The 14,475-nt window shown below is 45.4% G+C and overlaps 1 protein-coding gene across 4 annotated transcripts in view; it reads right to left on the minus strand.

Moving 5' to 3' along the window:
- CEP192 (centrosomal protein 192) overlaps positions 1-14,475 on the minus strand; it is a 94,928-nt gene that overhangs the window by 13,970 nt on the left and 66,483 nt on the right. For 3 of the 4 annotated variants that reach the window (XM_059895452.1, XM_059895451.1, XM_059895450.1), the window contains 7 exons: positions 12,347-12,497; positions 7,985-8,160; positions 7,256-7,379; positions 5,716-5,821; positions 5,072-5,279; positions 2,777-2,856; positions 1,808-1,903 (listed from right to left, as the gene is read on the minus strand). In XM_059895452.1, coding sequence (XP_059751435.1) covers positions 1,808-1,903; positions 2,777-2,856; positions 5,072-5,279; positions 5,716-5,821; positions 7,256-7,379; positions 7,985-8,160; positions 12,347-12,497 — 941 coding nt within the window. Of the gene's footprint in view, positions 1-1,807; positions 1,904-2,776; positions 2,857-5,071; positions 5,280-5,715; positions 5,822-7,255; positions 7,380-7,984; positions 8,161-12,346; positions 12,498-12,822; positions 12,931-14,475 lie in introns of those variants that run through there. The other variant, XM_059895453.1, reaches the window with a different exon arrangement.

The following is a 14,475-nucleotide window of genomic DNA, read 5'->3' on the forward strand; positions in this document are numbered from 1 at the left end:
ATTATTTTAAAATCACAGTCATCCTAGTGAGTATGAAGTGATCTCACTGTGGTTTTGATTTGCATTTCCCCGATGACTAGTGATTTTAAGCATCTTTTCATGTCTTTACTGGCCACTGGTATATCTTCTTCGGAAAAATGTCTATTCAGAGTTTCTGCCCATTTTTTAAACTGGGTATTTGTCTTTATATTATTGAGTTGTAAGAGTTCTTGATGCACTCTGGATACAAGTACTTTGTCAAATACATGATTTGTAAATGTTTTCTCCCATACTCTGGGTTTTCTTTTCACACTCTTAATCGTGTCCTTTGATGCACAAAGTTTTACACTTTGATAATTCATTTATTTTTCCTTTTGTTACTTGAGCTTTATTGGTGTTACATCTAACAAACCAATGCTTAACCCAAGGTCGTGAAGATCAACAGTTACCTTCTAGCAGTTTTACAGCTTTATTAGCTCTTACACATAGGTCTATGGTCCACTTCAAGTTAATTTTAATATATGGTGTGAGGTAAGGGTGGAATTTATTCTTTTGCACATGGATATCCAGCTGTCCCAGCACCATTGTTGAAAAACATTCTTCCCCTGTTGTATTGTCCCTTATTGAAAAATCAACTGACCATAAATATGAGGATTTATTTTGGGACTTTCACATCTATATCACATATTTTATAGGTCTATATTTGTCAATACCACACTGTTTTGATTACTGTAGCTTTGTAGGTTTTGAAAATGGGAAGTGTGAAACCTCCAACTTTATCCTTTTCCAAGATTGTTTTGGTTATTCTGGGTCCCTTGCACACCCACAAGAATTTTAGGACGAGCCTGTCAATCTCTTAAAAACAAGCCGGGATTTTGATTGGGACTGTGCTGAACCTGTAGATGAGTTTAGGGAGCACTGCTGTTTTAATACCATCAGGTCTTCTGATCCACGCACAGAAGATGACTTTCCTGCTGGGGCTTCTCTGCAACTTCCTTTCAGATGCAGAACTTCTGTTGAGCAACGTGTGCTCCCTGCTCGGCTGCTTGTGGTCTGGGAAGTGAAATAAACTACGCCGGTAGAACTCTGTGTCTTTACAAGAAAGTCAGAAACCCTCTGGAAGCCTGTTACACAGACCCAGTGAAGCACACAGAGTCTGTGACCCTGTCATTGCTCAAAGATTCTCTCATGGTCAGTTACGAGCTCACAACTATGTTCTGTACCTTATTACAAGTTTGAATCTCTGAGGAACTGGACCCATATCAAGTAAATGCTATAGTTTAAATGAGTTTTGGCTATTGGAATGAAAAAGGAAAAGTGTATTACTGAGGCCACGTGAACAACTAGCATCCCTGCAAGATACATGAAGGGGCCAGGTCAGGGCTACAAACAAACCAGAACTTACCAGGGCTGTGGTACTAAAGGGACCTGTCACACTTGCCCTGAAGACACACTGTTGACCCCACATGAACACTGAGTGGTCTGCAACACTGGTAGAATTTTCTGACTACAGCTGGTGGACAAAACCACTGTCTAGATCAGCACTACCAGAAGCGTGTTCTAAGCACTGGCAACCTGAGGCCACCTGAAGTGCTTACACCAGAATATAAACCAACGACACCACCAAGCACGGTGTTTTGTTTCACACAAGATGTCCCGCTGAAGAAGCAGAGCGCTGACCTGTGCTGCAGCTGCTCCTGCAACAGCCTGGCTGTGAGCAGCACTGGTCCAGGTGGAGCGAATTCTTCTGGGTGGAAACAACGAGGCACTCCTAGCCAGCCAACACTGTGTTCTTACCAGACGGCTGTGAAAAGGTGTCAGAACTCACCTTTTGGACTCCATGGCTTTCCAGTACACCAGAAATAGGAGAACATCTGAATGCTGCATAGGTAGCTCTAAAAACATCTCCACTTTCATCAACTCCCTACAAAGACACCATTTAAACAATCAAATAAAAAAACAAAAAAGTAAGCGGATCTATTCCAGTGACACCATTGCCTTCACGGTCATCGAGGTCAAACCAGCCTGTTTCATGGTGGGCCAGGAGCACCCTGGGCTTGGCTCACACCAGGCCTCACCTGACGCGGACCCTCATCCCACCCCTGGCGGCAGTGCTCTGTAGGAGGCTGCTCCCACATCGGAGGACTGCCATTTCCTCAAAGACCCTGAAGACCCTGCTGAGCGTGCGTTTCAACACTCCATATGATACCAGTGCTTCATTTCTTGTCAGTGGGCCCAGCACTATCTTTTACACACGTCTTGTTAACATTATGGCTCACAACCATGATGGTCAAACGGAGAAAAGGGCAGAGCGGCCACACCACACATGACCACACACTTGGCTCGGGTGGTGCCCAGTGGCGGACACCACTTGCAGGGCACACAGGCTGAAACTCACTGGCAAGGAAGGTTCAATCCCGTCTCCTGCACTCACTCCCACTGGCTGAAAACACATAGCAGCACTTGGAACCCAGGATAGAAAAGCACACACACAACACCCTGGTATAAAACTTTTATATATTTTTCAAAATAGTTATTTCAGATAAAAAGCAGGGTTGCAGGAGACAGCATGAAACAGAGCAAGCACGTATTTCCACATACATTCTCTAACTTGACTCTCAAAACCACCTCGTGAACACGACTGGGCAGGTTAGCCCCACTTACAAAGATAATCAAGTAAATGAAGCAGGGGAACAAAAAACCAGTAATCTCAACATATGCTCATAATTCAGATTTTTAAACATCCTGCATAAAATTAAACATTAAAATGAGTATATTTGAGGCAATTATTACTGACCTTGACGTAAGGTGGGGCTAAGGATGACAGGTGCCACCTCACTTCCGTGTCACCGTGATTCTCAAGTTCCAGGTAACTTCCTAAAAGGAACACATTTAACAACTCAAACTCTTCGAGGGGTAAATAAACAAGCAGATTCGTGGGATAATGTGTGGAAAATACTGTGTTGACCTCATCACAGGGAAAAAACACACTTAGATCCCTTAGAGTCCAACAGGAATAACATTATTTTCTAACGAAGTCCTGTTTGACAGATGCCCTATCTTGTATTTAACGGAAGTGCAATGCAAAAAGCTACTGAAGAACTACAGCAGGGTCTTCACCATGCATGAACCCCTGGTGCTGCGCAGGTAAGAGGCTGCACGGGGTCAGAGTGCGGGCAGAGCCTGGCCCATGTCACTGCGGCCCTCGGCCGAGATGCCGCACAGGGTGACCTGCATCAGGCCTGGTGGTGGCCAAGGGAGGAAAGTCAGCGGGCAGATGTGGGGTTTATTCTGCAGACAGACTGCAAAGGACGTGCTGACGGACGGGACGGGTGAACAGAAGGGAAGAGACATCAACTGTAGGGATTTGGCTCAACCAAGTGCACAGGCAGTGGTGCCACTGCTGACATGGGAAAGGCTGGAGAAGCAGGTTTCGTGGATGTGTGGGGTGCACATCTGGGGCTCAGGGCGAGCAGAGAGAAGGAACGGGATGCAGGCATTAGGAGCCAGAAGAGGAGGAGGGAGCAGCACAGGCTCAGGAGGGGCCCTGAGGCAAGGTGAGCCCCAAGAGCTGCTCCAAGGGGGAAGGAGTGGCTGCCAGTGCTAAGGTCAAACTGACAAAGACACACAAAAGATGCCCTGGATTTGGCAAAATCAAGCTTTCTAGTGACCTTGATGGGAGCAAGTTCAGGGCCTGGTGGTGGCAGCAGCTAAGCTGCTGAAGAAGCGAGGGTGGGAGTACAACCCTGGCAGGAAGGGGCCAGGGAGGAGGGCAGGGCAGCCGCAGCAAGGCGAGGGGCCAAGGGCACCCCGTCCATGGGTGACGGCAGACATGCTGCGTCCTGATGGAGACGCTTCGGCAAAGAGGAAGAAATGCAGACAATGGGGGAGGAGGGCCCGAGGGAGCCCCGCCTGAGACGGCAGGAGCAGGTGGGCCCAGGTTCCCAGCGCAAGGGTCACCTGGGATGGTCTCTAGATTTTCAACCATGTGTGAGGCAAAGGCAAGAGCCGGAACAAGCAGGAGCAGGGAGGAGGGGGCAGCGGGGGCTGCGAGCAAGAGGACTCAGCTACTGGGGGCGGGGGCAGGCGGGGAGGAGGGCTGCGAGGGCGCTGGGGAAGCCTGTGCTCGGGGCGTCTAGGGGCCCAAGTCGCACAGCACTCAGGGGCAGAGACAGGGCTGGGATTCTGCCAGACGGGAATGCATTGGGCGAGGGGCACAAGGCAGTCACGAGTGTTTGTGAGGAGTTACAGGGACAGAGCACAGAAGTTGAGGAGGGATAGGGGAGAAGTGCGCTGTGGGTGGGGCGATGGGCAGGGGAAAGGCCTGGAGGTCTGAATGTGGTCAGGCAACTGCTCTGACCACTGGAGTAAGCGAGCTGGGAAGAGCCAGAGGGGGTGATGGGCAGAAGTGACAGGCTTGAAACTGAGTGAAAACATGGTACAGCTCCTGGTGCAGACGAGATCCAGGAGGGACCCTGAGGGCAGGAGACTGAGCTGCAGTGGAAGACAGACGACAAGAGTTGAGGAGCTGGGGGGCCAGGTGACAGGTGGCCCCAGACCCTATCTAAGTTGTCCATATGCAATCCTAGACCCCAAGGCCGCGGGGAGAGCGCCCACAGAGGCAGAAAGCACTACTCCGGCCCAAGGAAGCTCAGAGGTGCTTCACACACCGCGTCACCATCCCCAGGCCCTGGGTGATGGGTGTTAATCACAGCTGGGGAGGCTGGGCAAGTTTGGAGCCTGTAGTCACAGAGTAACTGACAGAGCCGGGCTCCACCCACCTTCCTCTCCTCTTCAGCCACTAACTTAGTAGCAATTCTGGTCAAAGAGCTAGTGAGAGTCGGGGAGGGATGGTTCTGATAAAAAAGTCTAAGCCTTCTGGAACAGAGAGTTATTAAAGGCCTAAATTCAATATGGTACAATTTTTAAGCGTCTGCAAATCCAGCTCATAGCTGAAACGATTTCCAGAGACTACTTGATTTTCTCTTGAAGTAGCGGGAAAACTGCACCTATCACAAACTACAGTTAACTAAGAGCGTTAGATCCAACGTACTAGCAGAAGTCTGAATTACGTAACCTTGTGATACAATACCTGAAGTCTCACCAGGTTCTGTTGTAGGAAAAGTAACAGTCTTATTTCTTATCTCAACTCTTGTGGAAGGTGGTTTTGTCACTGGTTTTACCAGATGATTAACTGAAGGCTCTGTTTCTGGAGAAAGGATTCCAAATGGGCTGGAGGTCAAACAAGTGAAAAGTTCTTCTTGGGTCAAATCTTCTCGAATTTGAACCTTCACAATTTTCTGAAATGAGCCAAACAAAGGGATAAGATGCAAGTGAAGCTGTTATTTTTTTTTTAATTCCTATTTTTAAATTATGGTAGAGAAAAGTAATGCCAAACAAATGAAACACTGGTGAATTTAGAAATTAAAGTCCATTCAGATCCCAAAGTAGCTCTTTGACTTTATCCTTTCTCCCAACTCCCCTCTTTTCTCCAAAGTAAAATCTTCAAGTCAATGATGGCTTCCAGGCCCCACTCTCCACTGCTGCCCACCCATGACACTTGTTCAGCTCACTAGTGGAAAAACTCTGCACTAAATACTCTATTTAAATAAGTCTATTTGGGCTAAAAGGACACCTCAATTCGATTTCTGAAATGTAAGTGCTATCAATGAGGATTACAAAACTTAAACTGCAGAAAAAGAGAAATGTTGATCAAAAAAATGTTTAAAAAATTACCTTCTGTCCATTGTCACAGTGCACATAGATCAAGCCACTCCACGGGAACATTGAATGTTTTGTGGATAAGGAGGAATTAGGACTCACAAGAATTTGTAGCTTGCTCCTTAAAAGAAGAATTGAACACTGAGAACCAAGAATACCCTGTACTGGAACAGCAGTAACCACAGAGTTACAAACACTGTCCTGTCAGTCACCAACTATTTCCTCACTGCTCAGAAAGAGCAGAGAACAGTGGTAAGCTCCCAGGCGCATATAATTTGGCCTCAACCCCAACCCAGAGGCTGACAAAAAGCTGAGTGGTGTGAACCCAAGAACCTAAGGGCAAAGCTCATGTGAAAATGGACCACACCACAGAAATGCCATCTAAACAGCAATTCAAGTTAAACATTTCTGGAGCAAAAGACCAGTAACACAAAGGCTCTGAGCCACTGATGATAAAGAACGAGCCGTCACGGTCACAGAGCATAACTGGAAGGGAATAGAGGGTGGGAAAGGGGGCTGGTCAGGTTTTCTGTGCTCACTGTTCTCTTCTAGAGCTATGGGATGTCAAAGACTTACATGTGGACGATGTAACTGGATTTGTGACTTAAGAGAAACCACCAGTTATAAAGAGAGGTTAGTACCCACGTCCAAAATGGCCAAGCAAGATGACCTCCCACTGCTAAAAGCTCAACACGCAGGGTGATGGACAAGTCTCTGTGAACAACCTGTCCTATCATCTCCCAGCTTTTCACCCATTAACGGACAAACATTTAATTGACTGCTTTGGTCCTAGGAACCTTTCTCTGGAGTGTCCCCAACCATACCTTAACCCAGTCTTGGTCAAATAAACTCTCCTGATACGCATACGCCATCATTTTGCAAAAGCAAATAAACTTCATGTTGCTCTTGTGCAAAGTTGCTATTCCCAAATGTGAAGCAACTTTCAGATGTGCGTATTCTGTGCCAACCCAGACACAGTCCCTGAGAAGCTGCAGAGCTAGAGGCTATATCCCAATAATTAAGCTGCACAGAGAGGGCAGCTGCTCATCACCATCTGGCCCCCAAAGACTTCTTTTTACCTTAAAATATCCTTTGTAGAAAACGGCAAGCTAGATTATGGCTCAGACATATCAGAAGCCAGGAATCGGTGTCTGTAAAATGTCCTTAGAGAAAACCAGCAGAATAAGCTGCTAGACCCAAGTGACAAAGGCAGGACCACCAGGGCTTTGGAGACCACTACCCTCATCACATGCACAGCCGTAACCCTGTGCTGTAATTCTGTAGGAGCTACATCAGGAACTCTCCCCCGCCTCACACGTCTCTCCACCCTGTTAGGCCGATACCGTAACTGGCTGTGGACATGGTCTCCACCCGCTAAGAAGCATGAGTCTTGAACTCACTGTGGTCCCACAGAACCACGCATGATGCTCTTTACAGAGTCCACACACTGCAAAACTCTACTGAATAAATTAAAATGGCCTATTATTTGATCCTTAAAAAGTCACCATGCTAAAGCTTCTAAATAACACCCAGGGGAAAGGGAGGTCATACTTACTCTGGTGCGATAAACCCATGTTGTGGTGTCACTGTAAGACAATGTGCTGGCCAGTACAGCTCAAATTTCAGTAACCTAACAGAATTGTTTAAAATCTGGAAACGTCCAGTTTTTGCCATATCACCTATGACAGCAGATAAATAAAATGTTACTTACATTTAGCATTTGTGAAAAAGACAAAGGGTAATAAATAGTAAAAATAAATGCTAAATAAAAACACTACCATACTAACTCATTTTGTTTTCCCAACTGCCCAATTACAGAAATTTCAAATTCCTGGTAAAGCAAGACCTTCATTTACTCTTGGAAACTACAAAGATACTGAACAAAGTTTAGTAATGAACAAAGAAGAAAAAGGAAATCTGGTAATTGTTACTCCCTGTCTTGGGCACAGACATAGGTACTAGATTTGTTCCTACTCTGGACCAAGGGTATCAATGTTAAGGGTAAAAGAGGCCAAGTGCCAACTGCATTCTCAGTGGGGGATGGGGGGCAGGAATCAAGACCCCCGGATGGGTAGCTCTGCCACATGGGAGCTTGGCCTGGGGTCCGAGGCCTCGTGTCAGGACGACACTCTGGTCGGGTCTGTAGCAGGCAGGGGAGGCCTGGGCAAGCCACCAGCCACATCTGCACGGAGCCCAGGTCTGTCCTACGAGAGCCCTGAGCACAGAGCAAGTACAGCCCGGGCCCCAGAGGGACTTTCTGTCCTGTCATTGGGGACATACTCACAAGAAGGGGCGACTAAAATCAAGCGTTCAGGCTGGACAGCCCACACTTCTTCCGAGGCCAATTTATCTTGAGGTGGGCAAACAGCTTGTGAAAGAAGTGGAGACCCCTGAGGACCTTTCACTGGTAAAACATCCAAAGAAATGTTACCACCATGTGTCCCACAACTGCCAGATTCACTAGAGAGAGAGAGAGAGAGAGAGAGAGAGAAAGAAATTAAAAATGATAAAGCAGACTGTGTCACATTTTTATATTAATTATTCATAAATCTGAAAACACTTAGATAAAAATAAAAGTGCATTATATATTTTTCAGTGAATAAGAATCCTTCACATTGGGGTTTTCTTAAAGAAGTGTATAAAGAGTAAAGTACAGGGCTTCCCTGGTGGCGCAGTGGTTGAGAATCTGCCTGCCAATGCAGGGGACACGGGTTCGAGCCCTGGTCTGGGAAGATCTCACATGCCGCGAAGCGACTAGGCCCATGAGCCACAATTGCTGAGCCTGCGCGTCTGGAGCCTGTGCTCCGCAACAAGAGAGGCCGCGATAGTGAGGGGCCCGCGCACCGCGAGGAAGAGTGGCCCCCACTTGCCGCAACTAGAGAAAGCCCTCGCACAGAAACGAAGACCCCACACAACCATAAATAAATAAATAAATAAATAAAATTTTAAAAAAAAAAGAGTAAAGTACAGTATAGGTTAAATATTACTAACCTTTAATTAGAATCTGCAATGATTTGTTTCCTGCCTTGACTTCTGCATGCCATCTGAGGTCTCTTAAAAGATTTACTAGAGGGACTTCCCTGGTGGTCAAGTGGCTAAGACTCCGTGCTCCCAATGCAGGGGGCCCAGGTTCGATCCCTGGTCAGGGAACTAGATCCCTCATGCCACAACTAAAGATCCTGCGTGCTGTAACTAAGACCCGGTGCAGCCAAATAAATAAATAAATGTTTTTTAAAAAAGATTTACTAGAAAACTACCCAGGGCTTCCCTGGTGGCAGAGTCGTTAAGGATCCACTTGTTAATGCAGGGGACACAGGTTCGAGTCCTGGTCTGGGAAGATCCCACATGCCTTGGAGCAACTAAGCCCATGCACCACAACTAGTGAGCCTGGGCTTTAGAGCCTGCGAGCCACAATTACTGAGCCCACGTGCCACAACTACTGAAGCCCGCGCGCCTACAGCCTGTGCTCTGCAACAAGAGAAGCCACCACAGTGAGAAGCCTGCACACCGCAACAAAGAGTAGCCCCTGCTCGCCGCAACTAGAGAAAAGCCCACACGCAGCAACGAAGACCCAACACAGCCAAAAAATAAATAAATAAATAAAAGAATTTCCTTCCTTAAAAAAAAAAACCTACCCAATATTAAGGATTTAAGAAAAACAACAAAACTCTTCAAGTATCTATAACAATAATGATAACTGCCTTTGCAACACTAACACCAAAAAACTTTAAAACAAAATCTTATGGCAAAAAACTACAGTTAAGAAATGCTAATAAAGTTTAGGAAGATTTTTTTACTAAGTGTTGAAATTGGGTTTTCTAATAAGCCTTAGATTACTAAAAAATTGTAATTCAACTAAATTTCATAATCACGAGAACACATGACAACCGAAGTTCACTGGTACGGTGACCAAGTTCACCTACCACACAGCAGGGGCTACACCTGGACTCCAGTCAACACTTGGCGGACAGAGAGAAATCCCTCTCTTCACCCCTAATTCACTGCCCTCTGACCCACCCCTTTCCAATCAGACCTATACCGCCCCAGAGAAACAAAGGCGGCACCAGCCAAACGTCAGAAAACAATTTAAAAACAAAGTTGATTCCTGTTTTTTTAGCTTCCTAAGAACAAGTTCCTCACAACTGAAGTAACTGTCAAGGTAATTTTTAATACATGTTAATACTATCTTTGACTATCTTAGAAAAAAAATTAACACGAACAGCACAGGGATTAAAGAAACCAAGCTGGCGTAAGTCGGAGGCACTAGGGTGATGGGGATGGAGGGAGTCAGCCCTCAGCTGGTGCCACTAAGACTTGCTGGTGTGAGTTGGCAACACTGGGCCCAGGGAGACAGACCATGTGAAGACAAGACTGGCTGAAAACAGGGGGACTGAGTAAAACGTAAACATATTGAAAATAATGGGGCCAGGCTTCTCAGTGCTGGAGAAAAAAGGTACAATTATGGGAAGGAGGAAAGGAATCCATGTGTTATGTTAGATTAGAGTTGGAGGTATCAGTGTAAACTCAAGATTTTAACACATTTATAAACAGAAGTAGATATAAATTGCATGTGGATTTGTATATAAACTCATATATTTCCTAGCTCTGTCCACTGAGCAGGCCTGGAAGCAAGGACACCTCAATAGCAATGAGCACGTTGCTGCCCGTGTCGTTTCCAGGCTGGACAGGCAAGTGAAGGACGAGCCTCGACCATCCTGCTGTGCCTGTGAATAAGGAGGTGCCCAGAGGTGTTGTGGGCACAGGCAAAGGACCAAGGAGCAGGTCAGGGGACGAAATAATGACAACAAGGATTAATCTTGAATCCACGAGTCGGCCCTAATATATGTGAATAAGAAGGAAAAGGAAATTCCTTCCTCAAAGTAGAAAGATAACTAATAAATGCAGAAAGATGGGATCAGAAAATCACCATTTAGTAACCAAGACAGACATAATATGATTCAGGAAGCAATCCTCACTGGGTGCTCAAAGTCTCACGAGAAACAAGATCATTCATTGTCTCCAAGTTGTGTATTATAATATCCCTTCAAGATATTTATTAACTTTACAGTAGAGAAACCTGGCAAACACCACTTAAACAAAGTGATAAAAATATTGCTAGTAACAGGACAAATCAGCATTGTTCACCACCAAGGAAGCTTCGCATCAAACAGCATCATTCTGCGTGTCCTGAAGCTGTGAACTGAAATCGAGAATATTTTACAAAGTAACTGGCCTGTATTCTATAAAAACATCAAGGTACCTGGTAAGAAAGAGTTAGCAGCTGGCCTGCAGCCTATTTTTCCCTTTTTAAGAAACGACCAGAGAAAAAAAAGAAAGATGGCTTGGTCAAATCGCCTTGTAATCTTGCAAATGCCGGATCCCACAGCAAATGCACTCGGGTCCTTAAAACAGGCAGCACCTGGTCTGTCTCACATTGCTTGTGGTAAAGAAATCTGAAACTTACGAATTTATGTGGCACAGTTGTTTGAAAAGCATCACGTAAGTTACATAGTTATCAAAGTATAAAATACCTTTCATGATCAAAATAGTCTCTTGTGTGATGCACCACACCCACAACTTACGGACCTTGCGCTAAATCTAAGCCAGAGGGGAGTGTTGATGTTACAAAGTAGATCTAGAAAGTACCATGGGCAACCCCAGGTTTCTCTGTGTTTCACCCCAAATTAGTAATGAAGCTTCATTCTGGAAAATACCTTTGATTCTGTGGATCGTACTTGATAAGCAAACCCTGTGTGTTTTCTCTGTTGTGAAAGACTGAGGAGCTCTCTTTATTGAAAGAGAGTAAATGGACAAGCCAACCAAACACACGTGTGATCTCAGATTAGATTCTGGACCAAAGAGGAAGTGGAAAGGGGCAGTTTCTTGTTTGCCGTTTGCCTTAACTACACAGGACATCACTGGGAGACTCCGTGGACCAGATGGTGATCCTGTATCGCTGCATCAGCGTCCTAACCTTGACGGGCTTGCCGTGCCTATGAGGGGGAGCATCTACAGCCAATTCAGGGCTACTGGTCATCATGTCTGCAAGTCACTCCTAAATGGTTCAGAAAAACCTGTATATACATGAAAGACCATAAGGTAGGTGTGGTAAAACGTTATCAACTGCGAAATCTCAGTGCAGATAGCGTATGGGAGTTCTCTATAATTAATTAATTTATTTATTTATTTTTGGCTGCGTCGGGTCTTCATTGCTGCATATGGGCTTTTCTCTAGTTGCAGCGAGTGGGGGCTACTCTTCATTGCCGTGCACAGGCTTCTCATTGCAGTGGCTTCTCTTGCTGTGGAGCATGGGCTCTAGGCGTGCAAGCTTCAGCAGTTGCGGCACATGGGCTCAGTAGTTGTGGCACACGGGCTTAGCTGTTCTGCAACATGTGGGAACTTCCCAGACCAGGGATCGAACCCTTGTCCCCTGCATTGGCAGGTGGATTCTTAACCACTGCGCCACCAGGGAAGTCCCTCTGTATTGTTTTTAAACTTTTCTGTAAATTTGGAATTATTTCAACTTAAAAATAAAGATGAAATAAACAGTTTGAGACAAAACTCAACAAAGTACAAGGGAAAAGATCAGCTCTACTGTGAATCAAATAATCTTGAACTCAGATGAAAGATGTTTTGTTAGTTTTACCTTTTAGATTCCAAGCTAGGTCTGGAAGAAGGTGGAAGAAACTCTCTGTTAGAAACAGAATCTCTAAATTCTCCAATTACTGAAAGTATAATTTTACGCATGTTTCCATAAAAGAGCTGGATGTCATTGGGCCGCTGGGGAAGGTCATATACTGAAATGGAAAATAATGTTTGAAATACATGAATCTTCACATAATCACACCACCAAGTAACAGAGGTACTCATATATTTACATATTTTCTTGTATCTTCTTAGTTGAGGGTAGGTGACATTTGGATTTTTAACACTACGGATTAGCATCAATGACTGGCAGCTCAGGCTCTGGCCCTGGATTTGGATTACAGCCACGCCAACGCTCAGCCTGGGACCTCTGGCAGCTTCCTTCACCAGCCCGAGCCTCAGTCTCCCCACGGGAAGTACGAGTAACAACCTGTCTCAGGGCTGTGGACACTGTTCTGACCCCCAACATAAACCAACCTGGTCAGTTTCCACAGCTCTCCGAGGCATCATCACCTCCACCCCAAATGAGGGGCCAAAACACAGAGGCTGAGAGCACACACTTCATAAGCGGCAGTCTCATAAAAACTTAAGTAAATCCAGAAACAGGCAGTATTAGTATAACTACATGTATTTAGATTGATCAGACAGTGCTCAAGGTTTATCCAAAGATAAACCTACCTGAATTTATATACACAAGAACTTTTAGAGAACACGCTTGTATTCTACATATAAATTAGATATTAAGAATTAAGTATATTTAAGATGGAAATTCAGAAAGAACACAGGAAGTATAAATTAAAATTTATATTAAACAAGACATCTGACTATAAAAGTTTAATTGTGAAATTATTTGCCACAGTAATTACACATTTTACAAAAGTGAGATCACTATGAATGCTTGTTAATAGTAATATGCTCAAATGTTTTTCAAAATAATCATGTAAAAAGTTCAACTGCAACATTCTTATAGGGATCCATTACACCAACCAGCACAAGTGGGGCTGCTTCCTCCCCTCACCTGGACAGCACGCACACCACCTCCAGGAGCCCAATACTCCCTGATGTGCAACCTGGCCCCAAGGACCCACCTGAAGCCCCCACTCAACCCCATCACAGGGGGCTCTCAGCAGGTCACCTGAGCACTTGGTCAGGTTTGTCAACACAACCCTTAACACACCCACTTCCTGAATGTTTGCACATGCAGCTCCCTCTGCCTGAATACCCTCCCCCACCCTGGTCCACACCTTCTCCTCCTTGTCAACCCCCTCCCCGCTTTCTCAGCGGAGTGCCCCTTCTCTGTGGCCCCCAGGTCCCTAAGCACAGTTCTGTCACAGCACTTTCATGCTGTACTTCGATCACCTGTCTCCCCCTTGGCCTGTGAGCCCCTGGAGGCAAGGGCGGCACCTTCTACCCGTGACTCGTGCCCTGCACTCCCCACCAAGTCCACTCAGCCATAGAGTCGTGAAGCTGCGAGGGCTGCACACTCACGCTGCCCAGTTCTCATTAGACTTCACTGCTGCTACTACGTGTGTGGGTCCATCTCCACAGCACAGTTCAGGTTAACTCTTTCACGTGGATCCTTCCTCTGAGGAAGGGATTTGGAAGGTGAAGCTCGGAGGAGCTGAGGTGGCAGAGATGGGCTATGAACTGAGGTTCAGCTCCAAATCCAACGTTCTTTCCAACCATTTCGAATCTTTTCATTATTTTTAACTAACCCACCCTTGAAGCAGATGATCTAGACTCCCAATTTGCTGAAAAGATCATAAACTATTCTATATCACCTCTACATAGGCATAAATATCCTTTTCCTTTATCATTTCCCACTTCAGAAGGAGTGTGTATTTCATCATTAAAAAACTAGAAAATAAAAATGGGGGGAAAAGACACTACCACCTGAAATTCTACCACCAGAATATAACCATTCTTAATATTTTGGTGTGTATACTCCCGCAATTTTACCTAGGTAACTATAAATAAGACATTAAATTATTTTTACCAAATGAGCTGGTGGGGAGTGCAGGGCATGAGTCACAGGGGTAGAAGGTGCAGCCCTTGCCTCTAGGGGCTCACAGGCCAAGGGGGAGACAGGTGATCTTATATGCAAAATTTTAAAATAATTCTTTTCTTAAT

This window comes from Balaenoptera ricei, chromosome 14, assembly GCF_028023285.1.
Source record: "Balaenoptera ricei isolate mBalRic1 chromosome 14, mBalRic1.hap2, whole genome shotgun sequence".
In the NCBI taxonomy this organism is placed as follows: domain Eukaryota; kingdom Metazoa; phylum Chordata; class Mammalia; order Artiodactyla; family Balaenopteridae; genus Balaenoptera; species Balaenoptera ricei.